This window comes from Syngnathus floridae, chromosome 13 (genome assembly GCF_059516105.1).
Source record: "Syngnathus floridae isolate MCC-2025c chromosome 13, RoL_Sflo_1.0, whole genome shotgun sequence".
Taxonomy (NCBI): Eukaryota; Metazoa; Chordata; class Actinopteri; order Syngnathiformes; family Syngnathidae; genus Syngnathus; species Syngnathus floridae.
In genome coordinates, this window is record NC_142425.1 from 13,641,101 (window position 1) to 13,656,061 (window position 14,961).

At 41.1% G+C, this 14,961-nt stretch overlaps 2 protein-coding genes and 1 long non-coding RNA gene across 3 annotated transcripts in view; 2 read left to right on the forward strand and 1 right to left on the reverse strand.

The window, feature by feature from the left end:
• Positions 1–10: 10 nt before the first annotated feature.
• LOC148389058 (uncharacterized) lies at positions 11–6,081 on the forward strand. Its single transcript, XM_088393620.1, has 10 exons — positions 11–134; positions 867–2,419; positions 2,570–2,678; positions 2,758–2,905; positions 3,224–3,271; positions 3,366–3,443; positions 3,585–3,722; positions 3,935–4,018; positions 4,156–4,206; positions 4,380–6,081. The coding sequence occupies exons 2-10, from the start codon at positions 1,135–1,137 to the stop codon at positions 4,488–4,490; spliced, it is 2,052 nt and encodes a 683-aa protein (XP_088249746.1). The 5' UTR covers positions 11–134; positions 867–1,134; the 3' UTR covers positions 4,491–6,081.
• LOC148389059 (uncharacterized) lies at positions 5,679–8,148 on the reverse strand. The gene is made up of 3 exons (XR_015862016.1): positions 7,761–8,148; positions 7,138–7,254; positions 5,679–7,042 (listed from the first exon to the last, which is right to left on the reverse strand). It is a non-coding gene; the product is annotated as an uncharacterized LOC148389059 (long non-coding RNA).
• Positions 7,617–14,961, forward strand: part of pde4ba (phosphodiesterase 4B, cAMP-specific a) — a 50,996-nt gene continuing 43,651 nt past the window's right edge. The window contains exons 1-3 of the mRNA XM_088393616.1: positions 7,617–8,209; positions 11,837–11,917; positions 14,277–14,515. Coding sequence (XP_088249742.1) covers positions 11,876–11,917; positions 14,277–14,515 — 281 coding nt within the window. The 5' untranslated portion in view covers positions 7,617–8,209; positions 11,837–11,875. The remainder of the gene's footprint in view (positions 8,210–11,836; positions 11,918–14,276; positions 14,516–14,961) is intronic.

Below are 14,961 nucleotides of genomic sequence, written 5' to 3' on the forward strand. Positions count from 1 at the left end.
GCCCTTCGCTCGTGTGTCTCCGGAAAGAGCCGAAGGGAACTGACATCGTGACCGTGACGTCATCGATGTGCGCCGTCAATTTGATGCTCGTATCCTCACTATATGATACAAAACTCTTGCATCCCAACGACAAGGTAAATGATATGATTGTTTCATGTATGCGTTGTCTCAACCTTTGACAATATGCACAGTAAGAATCGAAAGTATCCACTCAAAACTTTCTCTTTGTCCACCGTCGCCTCGCCTCTGTTTTGGCTGGCTCTAGCTAACGCCGTTAGCTTCAGGATGGCGACCAACTTTACAAGTCCACAAAAATAGCTTACTAGCACATGCATCCAGAGGTGTGAATGCTAAAATATATATAGATGGATATATCATAACCGCTTATGTGATATTTTTAGTTTGGCTGAATGATTTGACCATTGGTTTTACATTAGCAGACGCTATAACGGGGAATCATTGCACTGTTTGCAAATGATCCAATAAACTCGATTTAATGATGACAATGTTTTTGAGTCTATCAAAAGCTGTTCTGCGTGAAGGTAAGTGTAATCTGGTAAAATTCAGTTTATTTTGCAACACTCACCTACAATTGTTCACCAAATAGCAACTGTGTCACTAAACAAAATACAATACTTTTCACAAGCATGCAGGAATGCAAATAACTTGATTGGATTTAGTTCATGATTAGTGGTCATGTAAGTTTGCTGCATAACCACAGAAATGTAAAAATGTCACAAGTACACCATATTAGTAAATCATATTTTCCAGAGAAAATATACTTTGTAAAATATGCATTCTGTGCTGTATGCTGATGTTTCTTTCTGTATTTCACACTTGAAACTCTTGTTTTTGTTCCTCATTAGGAGTCACTTGTGGAGTAATCCTGATCCAAAGTATGATATAGAACTGCAACTGAGCCACACTCCATACCACCAATTTGTGTTCTGCTACCACCTGTAACATTGTCTGGGAATATCCAGAGGGAAAACTATTATTTTTGTTTTGGGTCCAGTTTAAAAGAGAGAGCAAGAATATTCCTCACCTCACCACATGGATAAAAAGAGCAATATGGGAGAAGAGATCAGAGTTTGACGTCTCTGGGATGGGGTTAAATGACCAAAGGAGTACGTCATGGTTCACAGCAACTCTGCTTCCCCAATGAAAACATCTCTTACACCTAATATAACAGAGGCAGCACCTCCTGACCAAGCAGCACCTCTTCCAGTGCTGCCTCTCATAGAAACTTCTGACAAGGACCCATCTCATATCCAAGCTAAAGCACTTGACTCAAATGTTACCTCCATTCCAAATATCCCCCAGCCCACGACTCAGAATCTTGCGGAAGCCGGTTCACTAGTTCTAACCCCTAAAACAGCACTTCAAGGTAACTCAAGTCCGGCATCGGACTGGTCCTCTTCACACCCAGCAACCCGCGCCCATAGTACAATTAATGGCCGGACATCAGGCAGAAAGCGGACTCCCAAGACCTGTGACTGTTGCGGCCCCAACAAAAGGGGACATGATGTCACAACCTCAGGTCGAGGGAAAGGGAGGGGAGGGAGGGGACGAGGCAGAGGAAGGGGCTCCGGAAGGAACATCTACGACACCCCGCAACCCAAAAGTGGGGACAATATTATGAGAATTATAGACTTTGACCTGACAGGGGACGTGTTGGAGGATGGTGAGGATCAAAATGACATGCATGAAGGTATGAAAATATCAAATACCCAGCCAGGCTCAACTGTTCCTTCACGTGTCTGTATCTCGCTACTCGATGGGAAAGTCTTGGACAACGGCCAGACGAGTTTGCCACAAATGAGCGTGCCAGCGCCAAAAGAGGGAACTTTCATTGGAATTGAACAAGGTGAAGAAAATGACAATTCTGAAAATGCCCAAACCCTGTCAGATTCAGAGTCTCACGTCAACAGTACATCAGATACATCGCAGGTTGGAAACGGAGATTCATTGACTTTGTCTGAAACAGAATCCAAAAGGGAGACACAAACAGGAAATGGGACGCTTTGCTCATCCGGAGGCTCAGCTTCACCTTCAAGGCCAGCAAGTCCTCAGAACCACGACTCAGAGATGCACGTCGAACTGGAGCAGAACAGAACGGACTCGTCATCTCTTTGCCTCTCACCTCTTTTGTCCAACGGAAACGAAAGTTCACCTGCCGAGCGCGATCCCGGCGCCACGCCCATGGAAACGGACTGTGCAAATCCAAGTGCGCTTTCTACTTCAAACCATGATCCTATCAGCGTATGCAGCACGCAGCACAGCTACGCGCTGATAGACCACCGTTTGTACTGTCACCCCGCAACGTGGGAGAAGAACCTGTCAGAAGAAACAGACGTGCAAGAGATGGATGGAGACACGCCAAGTGATAGCCTAGAGAGACTTGTTATTCTAGTCCATGGTAAGCTTGATGTTTTGGAACATAAACGGTAGTCTTCACATTATTTAACATGATAGAAATCAAATTTTCATCAAATTGCACGTACATGTGAGTCGTAAGTATTGAATTGAATCTGCTTCCATCATGAAAAACCTCTAATCTTGGCTTTAGACTTTTTGGAGGGCTTCTACATCAAATACGGCAGTTTCATTCCCCTCAGCGAGACTGATGTCCTGGAATACCTGAAGACAAACGGCGACTGTGGCGACTTCCGAAAACTGTTAGTGCACGCAGAATGCTCTTTTAGCTTTCAACTTTTGAATGCAATCTTGTGCTAGTGTGACATATTTTTGTTTTAGGGGTCTGAACATCCAACGGGAAATGGCGCGCTATAAGGCGGCGCTAGCCTCTGCACCTGTTGCCGGCTTCATGGTTATCTATAACAAGCATACGTTGAGTCTGGAAGATCTTGGAACGCTGGAGGACCAGAACTGGATCAATGACCAGGTGAGGGGAAATCAAAAAATTTGATAGAAAGAGAATCGATTCATTACGTTGTTGACTTTTTATCCAAGCCATTTTATTCCATTGCCCTAAAACTGTGCGCAGCAGCCACAAAAGAGCAATGACTATTATTAGGCCGACGAGTGGCACTTTTCCATTAGTCACAGTCACACACACCACTCCACTTTACTCACACATTTGTCAGTAAACTTGAGATGTGTTCAATGACCGCTCACAAAATAGAACATTTTGTCATTTATTTGAGCAGCTCCGTAGAGACACTTAAATCATCTTTGACACTGCTTCTCTTTGTTTCATCAGATTATCAACACGTACGGAGACCTAATTATGGAAGCTGCCCAGCACAATGTAAATGATACTCGGAAGTCAGAGCATAGTAGAATCTGAATGATGCTTTTAGATCAACGAAATCATTTTTATTTTTTGCATTTCTACTTTCTAGGTCCATTTTTTCAACAGTTTCTTCCACAAGCAGTTAGATGCCAAAGGCTACGATGGTGTAAAGAGATGGACCAAAAAGGTAAGGACACCATTAGACTTTCAATCATCATATTGCAGCTCAGCAAATAGAGCACCTTTCTGTTTTGCTAACATTTTACTTTCGTGCTAACACTGTCAAGAAAATGCAGCAGTGTATAAATGTTTGTTTTTTTCCTTTCAGGTGGATTTATTCTCCAAATGGCTACTGCTCATTCCCATCCACTTAGAAATCCACTGGTCTCTGGTCAGCGTGACCATGGCAACTAAAACCATCAATTACTTTGACAGCCAAGGCATTGTCTTCCGACACACTGCGGACGTGAGTGTTGTGTTGATACCATTTGATGCCAAACGCCGCTAATGACACCAGATGATTTGTCGTCAATGTTGTTTCTGAAGCGACGCCCATTCTTGAGTTTGTGATGTTGAACATTTGAGCTCGGCATCTATTCCGATGAATATTGTGTTTCTTTTGCTCAGCTGTGCATTATCACATCGCTTTAAGAGAAAATGTCGTTGTTCCTCTATTAGAACATTATGAAGTACCTTCAGTCCGAAGCTCAAGAGAAGAAAAAGACGGAATTCCTGAAAGGTTGGAAGATTGCGATCATCAAGGTAAGCAGTTAAGAAATGTGAAATTGTAATCTACGAGGCTTGAAATACTCCTGCCTGTTATATCTTTGACTTCATTTGAAATGAATAGGAATAGAAATGAAGGATCTGTTATTGAGCTCGACTTGTTGACTCCTCAGGGGATTCCTCAGCAGAAAAATGACAGCGACTGTGGCGTTTTTGTCCTTGAGGTAAGGACTTCTTCCCTTTCCATTTAAATGTGTGTCTCATCACATGCATGTTTCATTGTCGTTCCGTAGCCTGGTCTGTTTTCCGTCTTGGCAGAATGACATATGAAGAAGGAACGTTTGCCATCCGAGCCAGCTCAGGTTCTCACGTGTCTTTGTCTTTGTGCTTCCGCCAGTACTGCCGCTGTCTCTCGCTGAAGAAGCCTCTGTTGTTCAGTCAAGACGACATGCCTCGCATCCGCAAACGAATCTATAAGGAGCTGTGCGACAGACACCTCAACTCTTAAAAGTGCGATCACTCGCCTATTTCCGTACACAAGTCCGCCGTGCTTCCCGGACGGATCGGAGCATCTGTTACACGGCGTTAACAAGCGACTGGGCCGTCTGCGGATTTCTCCGGTACGACTCGGAAAGAACTACTGACGTGGCTTCCTACTGATGCTGGACTCGTATGTTTCACGTTGCCTTTCCTTTTTTTTGCATTTAACATGGCCAGTTGATCGAAACCTGCAACTCTCGAGGACAGGATCTCTCTCTCTTGGACTCCTACCCGCTCTGACCAAAACCAATGGCCATTTTAAACATTTTAAAGTGCATATATTATGCAGGACTCTGGCGACATGTTTGCGTCATCCAACGTGTAAATCAAGGACGGAAGCGTTCACCTCAAACTTGATTTCTGTTTTGGACTGCTAACATTTGCACGGATATCGGAGCCTCTACTTTGGAGTTTCGAATAACAAGCGAATGTACCTACCGCCTGGGTATCCTTCCTTTCTTCCTTGCAGGGTTGTGACTTGGCTCATTTTGGCTGTGGCCCCCAAGAAAGGGTTACAGAGTTAACTTGGTTTTGAGCGTCGTGTCTTTATCCTGCGAAACCAAATAGTCGCTTCTTCATCCGTCCCCCTGCACCCCCCAAATCTTATTTTGTCTCGACCAGAATGTTCAGCTAGCAAAACGTTGATTTGCAAAAACATTCACGTGTCCATCCCTTTGAATTAATATATACGTTGTCATTGTTAGATGTGCGGATAAAGCTGTCCATGTGAAGGCCACAGTTGTAGGTGTTAGCCTAGAAGATGAACTTGAAGGTGTTTGTGTCGACGCATTGATGGCGCTTTATAAAGACGTACTTCCTCGGTTACCTGCCATTGACAAACAAGTGGACCTCGCTTCTTCGTTCCTGGGCGTCTTTTCCATCTCGCTGTTACTGTTGTATCCTGTTGAGCGGACTTGGAGAATTTAGCTCCTATAATTGCTTGGTTTTGTTGAACACCACAGGAGAATCTTTGTTTTGTTTTTTTAATTCAAGACTGCTGCCCACGTGATGCTTTTCTCTTTGTATATCTTTGATAAGGTAACATTGACGCAACAACATGCAGTGACTGGATTGTTTGACCTGTACTTGAGCTCATAACCCACCGGCATGTTTTTTTTTCTTTTTTAATCAGATGAAACGTTCCAGATAAATACTCAACTGTAGTTGGTGAGTTGTTTTATTTTATTTATTTGAACTATTTGTTATTTTAGTGGTCTGATCTTCACAACACATCAAATCAACTTTATTTAAAGGGACAATGTGTATTTTCTTGTCGCCATCTAGTGGTGAACTAATAGAATGTAATGACTTGAGTTTGAAGCTTGTGCATTTTGAAGCACATGCACTATGGTGCCTCAAAGACGCCACACTTGCAAGCCCACCATCCCGTTTTTCAGCAGAGGTGCTAGCAAAATGTCTTCACAAATAACTTCTAGTGTTCCCTCAAGTCATGAAGTAGTTTGCTGTAGTCATTGATGCAGGAAATTTGTGATAAAAAATACCCATGTTATATCATTCACAATTATTATGATTATATTAAAAAATGTACCTTGATGTGACAGAGCATATATTTTTTTGCATACTATTGAAAAATACTGTGGGTTTTCAAGTGAACATTAAAAATGAATCCATGTTTTGAGTAATCTCAGTAACTTTAACTGCGAGGAACTAAAATTCAAAAATATAAAGTGTTCTTATAAGTCAATTAAAATAGACAAATTATAGTTCCAAATTAAATTTATAGTTACAAAATACAATATTATTTTTTGCAATGCTCAATTCAGGTTTCCTCTTGTCATTTACTGGATTTCTTCTGAGCCACATTTCTCAGCGTTACTGCACTACCAACAGTGCCCACGAGAGGTCGCTGTTTATTTTCTTTTTTTCCCCCTTTTTTAAAATAGTCTCTTTATACCAAGGGTCACCGACCTTTTCTTAACATTGCCTACCTCTGGGGTACTAATTAATGTGAAGGGCCACCAGTGTGGTGCACACTTCTAAAATGACTGATTCACTCAAATTACCTTTGTGTTATTAAATATTCATTTACGGGAAGACTCTAATCACACTAATGATTTGCTGCTTTGGAAATGCAAATCGCCCAATCCACCCAAATATGAATTCATCATCAGTGATTTATTCATTCAAGCAGCGTGGTCCGTCTTTCTGCTATTTCCCCTGACATCAGCGAGCAAGCAAGCAAGCAAGCAGGCAGGCAGGCAGGTCTTGCTATCTCTAATCGTCTCCTCCCGCCCGAATACTGCTCAACTCTCTTTGCTCTTTCACATTGATGACACTAAATGAGGTATTTTTCCACTGAGCTCTGATTTGCCGGTTTATCTTTCCCCATCGAGACACGTAAATCCCAAATATTTTGGCGGAGATGCGTCAGCTGCCGGCCGTCCGGCTGGCCTGATCGGAGCTGTTTATCAACAGATGGCCATCCTAATCTTCCTCATCTGCCTCACCACAGCAACACTTCTGCTGTTCTAATAGTATGTCATCTCAGATGTTTACAAGCTGGAGAAAATAGACAAGCAGTCATTTGACAATGGAAAACATTGTATTGTGGAGGATATATATGTATGTAATCAAACGTTGAGTGCCTGCCTGACCTGCCTGCCTGCCTGCCATCAGATGTGATTGTTGATGTTCCTTTTCTCTCCAAATCTAGCGCAATCAGCGGGCACTTTGGCTCATCTCCCTCCTCATCACCATGACAATAGCCTTTCCTTGAATGAAAGCAAAGCGGCACGTTTCTGTCATTTAAGCCTTTATGTTGTTTACCTCCGCCACAACATTTGTTTTACTATCTTCTGCTAATTCCGAATATTACTTCAGTATGACACAAATCCAGGTCCAAAAATGGAACATGCTGCCACAGTTTGTCTTTTGCCACAGGTGTTTGGGATCATCCGGCAGGTGAACAAGAAACTTTTGACATCATTGCAGTTTCTGTATGGTCCCACAATTACAAAGCCTGCCTTTGAAGCATCTTTGTTATGGGCCAATTTTTCATCATTCCATTTACTCCTTCAGTTTTCTATCAAGTCCTACGGGAGCCATATATGGAAATGCCCCGCCTGTTTTCCATGCAACACACCTGAAATGATCACGATCGCTTGCTGATGAGCTTGGTGATTATTTGAAGCGGGTGTGTTGCATGCAAAACAGGCTCTCGTAGGAACAGAGTGTTGTCATCCTTCAGCTGACTGACACATGTCGTTGTCCCACCAACCTGAGCCGTGCTTCTTCAAGTCTCTCAATTGGTCCACGCAGCGGAGGAGAGAGAGAGAGAAGGAGGGGGGCGGATACAGGACCGAGGGGAAACACCGACCCCCGAACTCACGCTGATGGAGCTCCGTGTTTGCACGGGACAACTTTCAACTGGGGTTCACGATTTGTCGTTCACACTCTTTTGTGGAATATTGCTGTTTATATAATAAGTGGCAGCGAAGCCCAGAAGAAGTGGATCGAAGCGCACGGATCAGCCAGCCAGCCCGCTGCTGAGGTAGCAAGCTGTCAAGTACAAAGAGGATGGCACAATCATCGAATATTGCAAGGGGGGAAAGACGTCAATGCTACGGTAACTAAGATGCTCCTCACCGTGTAAAAAACAAACAAAAAACAAATCGTCAAAGCACCGGGATTCCCTTTGTCCCCACGTGTGGAGGAGGCTCAACTGAGGTAAGCAAGACTCGCTTTGTGTCCGCTTAGTAAATTGCATAACCATTTGTTGTTTCCAAAAAAGCCTCGCTAATTCAATAGTTCAACCTTTCAAAATACAAATAATTTGAAAAAGTTGCACGGGGATTCATTTGAAAAGAAATGTGTGTATATGTGCGCGTGCGCGTATATTTACTGTCAAATGGAGCTTTGTCCGGAAATCCACTATCTATTGATTGATGCCGAAAATATTTTGCATTGTACATTTAATGCTACGTCTAAATATTTGGGGTTAGCGTGTTTTGGTGAAGATGTAAAAAAAAAAAAAAAGTACATACAACTATGTAACACAATGGCTGTTCATAAACAATTATTTTTTGGGGCGAGCGGGCACGAAGTCACTTAAGTGTGTCTCCATTATCTTTCTCCTTTCATTTTGGCACAAAATATACCTCGGAGTTAGTTTTTCTTCACTATAGATTGTAAGCATTTATCCTCTTCTTAACGTTGTATATTTTTAGTTGTTAAGAACTGTGATTTCAATCACAGATGAGGAATCCGGGCCCAGAGAGTAAAAGAAAATTACATTTTAAAACTTAAATAATAATAATAATTATTTTAAATTCCTGCCACAGTTTGGCTTTCGACACAGGTGCTTCTATTCAACCAGTTGTGCTTTTCTACCTGTCAGTGGCAGCACCTGTGGCTAAAGCTAAAGCGTGGCAAGGATCTGGTGGATCTGGATTCCTCATCTGTGCATGATTTATATAGAATAGAATAGAATAGAATAGAATAGAATAGAATAGAATGGCCTTTATTGTCATTTTACAGAGCAATTGTTTAACGAAATTGAAGAGCTTCTCCCTTTCCAGTGCAAATAAGTATGAAGGAAAAGAAATCCCAACAATAAACACTACAAAAATTAAGAAGTATAAAGAATAAAAGTATCTTATTTACATGTTACTCTTTATTGTGATGTTTTTGTTGACCAATGATTATGGCTTGGATGACACGGAGTTCCAAGCAATGTCCACCTTGCGTGATGGCTATTGGCCTTTCACTTTCTGATGGATTGAATAATTGCTTGGTCATGCCTACATTTCTGCAGGCTAAGTGGAATTGACATTTAATGTAGAGACAAATGTGTGCGCATGCATTCATTTTTGACTGAATTGTGGCCACAAATGCAAACTGGGTGCTCCACAGGAAATTGTAATCGTATCACTGATAGTCTAGGCACATTTTATGATAAATGGCTGAGTTCTGGTTTTTTTTTATTTTTAAGATAACATTTTAGCCATCTCTCTCAGATAATTTCATTTTGATAAACAGTATTCGGTCATATTTACTTGCACCAGATGTTCCTTCTAAACTTCTTTTTTGGAGTATAATAAGTGTGTGTGTCATCATGTGACATTTTATTTCAAATTTTTAGTTAACATTAACAGGTTTAGCGTTTCCTGATTTGTATTTCGTATTTTTATTTTTCCTGATGGAGTCATCAATCACAACCAATTTGCAACTGCAATGTTTATGGAAGTCGAGCTCCAGGCTTGGAGCCCGATTTGAATGGCATGGATTTAGAAGCAACAGCAGCCTGATGATTGTTTGAAATGTAGGTTGATCACATGCACATAATCCTCTGCTAACCATGAAGGCTGCGTGTGAAAATGGCATGCACAAGTGCTTATCTTCCATGTTTACGCGGCGACAAATGTGCGAGCGAGGCTTTGCTTTGTCAAATGCCACTTTGTGTGTTTGTGTGTGTGTGTGCGTTACATAGAATCACAAGTGTCAATCAATATGAATGTGTACAATTCATACAAAATAATACAATGCAAATACAGCGCTGAATATGTTCACAGCAAATCCATCCAGCCATTTTTTTCTGCCGCTTATCCATCCACATGAAGGCCCTGTTGCACAAAAACATTTGAGTATGTGCCAGTGATTAGAATCTACTGGTTTAAAAAAGTCTTTTATGTTGACTGAGCAAAGATAAACACGTAACGGAAATGTCTATTTGTTTCTTTGCAATGTAGGTCAGAGGATGGTGAAATAATTCAATGCAAATGAGTTCACCTTTTAGATAGGAAAATTATTCTCTTCAATATAGTGTGGCCCCCGGAAATCAAAGCAATGTATGTATATGATTTTTATCTTGTTCATTCTCCCTTTTTCTAACGTGGGCGGCTTAGAGGCTATATAGGCGAGTGATTAGCAGGATATTTTTTTCCCGTGTGTGTTATGAATGACATTTTCCATTTGAAGGGTTGTTGAGTGTCGCTGTCGCACTCCTTAGGCAATTTTGACACTCATTTAAATTTGACCTTGTTAAATGCCATCTGCACGTCAGCGTTTATCTGTTGAACTTCATAGAAATGCTTTATTCATAAATATTCATAGCATCTGGTGCTTTCTATGCTAAATGACAGTTTACCCATTGTAGGGCACTCATTGAAATTGCTGAATGTTCCTAATTAAATGGTTTACTATACATGCTGTATGTATGTCAGTGATGTATTTTCATTTTTATTTTTGATGTTATCTACATGAGTGAAGCTGTTGTATCCTGAAATTGTAGTCTAAGGGCTGCAAATGTGTTGACAGTAAAGCAGCAAAGGGTAAGCGTATGCATGAAAGGCTTATCTATATGGCCAGTGACATTTTCATTTATGGATTACTTCATACTTAAGTCCGAAGTGGTACACACTGTGATCGGCGACTAAGATTCCCTGCTGTTGAAGGTGAATGGAAAAATCACTCGCGACGCCTTCAAAATAATTTACTGAACATGAACTATTTTCATATATTGCATAGCAACTGTGACATTTACAGTGGTTATGTTACCTGCACCATACTTTTTTTTTTTTTTTTTAAATATCCTGTCCCACTGGGCCAGTCAGTCAAAAGGATGCGTGGGCTGATCTTGTTATCTTCACTCCATTAAACTGATTCACAACTAAGTCTCCAATGATGCATGTGACCGACCTTGACATGCACCACAGATCGGAGCTGAAATGTGACAGGGTGCCATGCTCTCCATGTCTAAATGACAGATTGAAAATGAGGGGAAGCAAACTCACATTCTGTTACTAATTTCATCCTGTTAAAACAAATACTCAGTGAGAACCCCGAGTGCCCTGACGCAGTTATTTGCATAAAATGAAACCGTATTTTATAATTTGAGTATTCTTTTTCAATGCCTTGCCGTCCTTTCAGATCACCATGGATGAAAATGATTAAATCTGTTCTTCATTCATTGAGTAAAAAAAAAAAAAAAAAAGAAAAAATCAGATGGTAGGATATGTGCCGTCTAATGACTAAAACCATTAAGTCTGCGTCAGGTCTCATTAGCTTGCTGATTCATTCTGAGAATCGAGATTACAGGGAGAAAAGAATCCAACTCATTTGCCTGTGATTAAAACAGTCACCGGGAATATGGTCAAGATGGTATTGTTTGAGCGTGCCCCTCAAAACACATTTGTAAGAGCCTTCCATTTGCAACAAAATGAGTTACCATTAAATATGGCCTCATCACAATTTGTACTGTATATTCAAAACCATCGTTCTTCTCTGGCTCTCTCTGACATGCCATGTGGCTAGTATAATATTTTCCGTAACTGTGTTTTTGTATTTGTTTTGCAGGTGTGCATGCCAGGATACTTTGCTAGACAGTGACGAAAGATGAGGAAGAGCCGAAGTGTCCTCACAGTGTCGCCAAACAATGTAAGACATTCAATCACTACAGTACAGAAAATCAATCTTTTCAGTAAAAGAATTTTATTAATTGAAGGAAAAGTCTGATTAATTGAAAAAAAAATAATTGACTTGAAATAATTGTTAATTGCAAGTTCCGGAATACGGCCATGCTGGAGTTTGCTCCTGGCCATTCATCTCATTTTCATATTCTTCTGTTAATCTTATTGAGTCCGACCCATCTTAGTGCAAGTAGTCGTGCAACTGAGCTATTAAAACATCCAAAAATAAATGTCTTGCCCATAATCCAACCTTAATCCTTTGAGACTCACTGCAGTTCTTTGAGATATTGTGTGACATCAGAATGGCTTGAGTGCCAACTTTTTTGGCTGATGGTCACTATCTCGTGTCAAATTGCCTTTTGCCTCCCACAAAGCTCTAATGTATAATTGCGCAATGTGTCATGTTTACACATTAGCATATGTTTCCCTTTAGAAAAATGATCCTGGGTATTTTTAGGACGTACAGCTGTACTTTGTGCTGCACTCTCCTGTGCTTGTGGGTGTCTAATAATGTTACTCAAATAGTTTTTTGGGCGGAAAATGTGGGTGTGTATTACTCACTCACTCACTCGCTCAATCTCCTGATGCAAGTTTGAACATTATGTGCGTTTCATTTCGCGTGATAAACACTTTGTTCATTTGTTTTGTATCAACTATTGTGAATGCACTTCCAATTTATTGCTTATCTGAATACAGGGCTATGAAAAAATATGAATGCTCTTATTGTTTTGGTATGGTTTCCCACTTCAAATGCTTAAGGTCCTTAAACAAATGTAATATGTCAATATAAGACTGTGTATGACCTGGGTGAACAAAATGCAGTTATGTTTTTTTTTTTTTTTTGAAGAACATACAAAGCTATCTAGTCCTGTGTGAACGAGTAATTCAGGCTTCCATTTCTCTATTCCTGGAGACACCTACACTCACTTGCCCCAGCACGCACGTACACTCTTACTCACCCAAACAAGCCATTGGACTGAATAGAAATATGATATTTGTACATTTAAAAAAAAAAAATACTCGATCACTAATAGTTTACACTAATTGTCCAGGATCCTCGTCCACAAACACATTTCTTTTTCCTCCCTCCCTATTTGACATCTGACTTGAGCTTGGACATCTGCTCTGCACGGTTGTCAGCAGCTTCCTGCTGAGGTAATTGGGCTTGTATTTACAAAAACCAGAATACTCTCAGAACAGAACAGAACCGGGGTGTCTGGCATAAATGATCAGCCACTATTATTATGCATTTGGCACCGGCAGTGCAAGCAAACGTTTTAGTTGATTGGTTGGGCTGTAAATACATATACTGTGACATTATTTACATAACGTGGAAACATTTATTTGTGTGTGTGGGGGGGGGCGGGCGGGCGGCTCATAAAATCGTTCCTGAGAGACAATAGAGGAGAAGCTGTAATCTGTATCTCATTGTGTTGTTAGCACTCCCTGGACAACAAACACAAAAGCATGGAAAGCAAAGGCATCAAATTGAAATGACTTCAATTGCCTTCAGCCAATTTTGCTGAAGGCACTTTTATATTCAAGCATCAGACTAGCCAAATGCATCAAATGTCACATGTTCTGCTCTCCAGAGAAAGTGGCCAATTTATTTTCTCGTCACAGGCAAGAGGGGCTCTGTCTGTCTGTCTGTCTGTCAGTCCAGCACTGACTCACAGGCCACACCCTGAAGATGCATGAGACTCTCACTTTTCTTCCCCTACCCTAGCAACTCATCCATCTAGCAATCTTCCTGGCCACTCTTGATCTTTTTCCTCTCAATGGCTCTTCCAGGTGTCGTTTTCTCGGCTCATCTCGTCATTTCCCTCCCGTGACTATGTTGCCTTTCGGAGTGATTGGAGCCTATACGTGCCCTGAAATCTGACAAGAACGTGTTCTAGAATCTGAAATACATTTGAGATTTGAAAGCATCTAATTGTTCTGCCCCGTTCATTAGATATTGCTGGCGTAAGATAGCGTTGTGATTAATGACTAAAAGCAAATTTGGTGTGACTGAATCATTCATCACAGTGATGGCACCTTTGATGATTTCATAAGCAACCAGTGGCCGTCAGACAAAATGAGATTCACTCCATCTGTCTTCACCTTCTTTGGTCATCTCCCTCAGAGCAATGTTCTTTTCAAACCCCAACAACCCACCCTTGAGTGAATATTAGTTCTCAAGTACATCCCTACTCTTAAACAAAGCTATAGCGCCCCTCAGTGGGAAGACTTATGACATGCAAAAAAAAAAGTACTGCAATTTAATGAGTGCTATATAAACTTCATGTAACCTCATTGCTTGATCTCTCTTTTTTTTTTCTTTTCAGGATGGCAAAGAGGTGTCAGATTGTTGCCTCAGCGAGTCTTTCACGTCCCCGACATGCACGCTGGGGGTGGACCTGCGCAGAGGCCGCAGGCGCTTATCTGGCAACCTGCAGCTGCCACCGTTGTCGTGGCGTCAGGGGGAGAGGGCCCGGACACCCGACAATGAGGTCATGTCTCGGCCTACATCATTACCTTTTGGAGCCCCTCCCAGGATAGACATCACGCCTGTTGATGGTGAATGGTGAGTTCATTTTTTTCTAGAATTGAAATGAGCACAGTCTTAGAAGATGCATGCTATGTAGTTTAAATTTGAGTACATACATATATTATGGTACGTGTATTGTATTGGGGTTCGAGCCCGACAAGCAATATTGAGATTTGTGCATGACTTTGAAGTATTTCATAACTAGAAGAGAACATTGAAAAATCCCAACATCGACTTTGTAAAACGTTGAAGTGAATGTAAGACGCAGCTGTTTATTCCAACTATTTGGCATCAATCAGATTGAAATGGTGCTGTATTTCCTGAGGATTTTTTTTTTTTGTGACTTGCAATGTCACTTTCTATCACAAGAGAGCAGTAAAAACACACTTTGGTTTACATCATCATCATCATCATAAAAAGCAGCGTTTATCCTTCTTGTTAGGTTATGAATCCTAACTTGGTTTGGAATGAGGACGATGTAA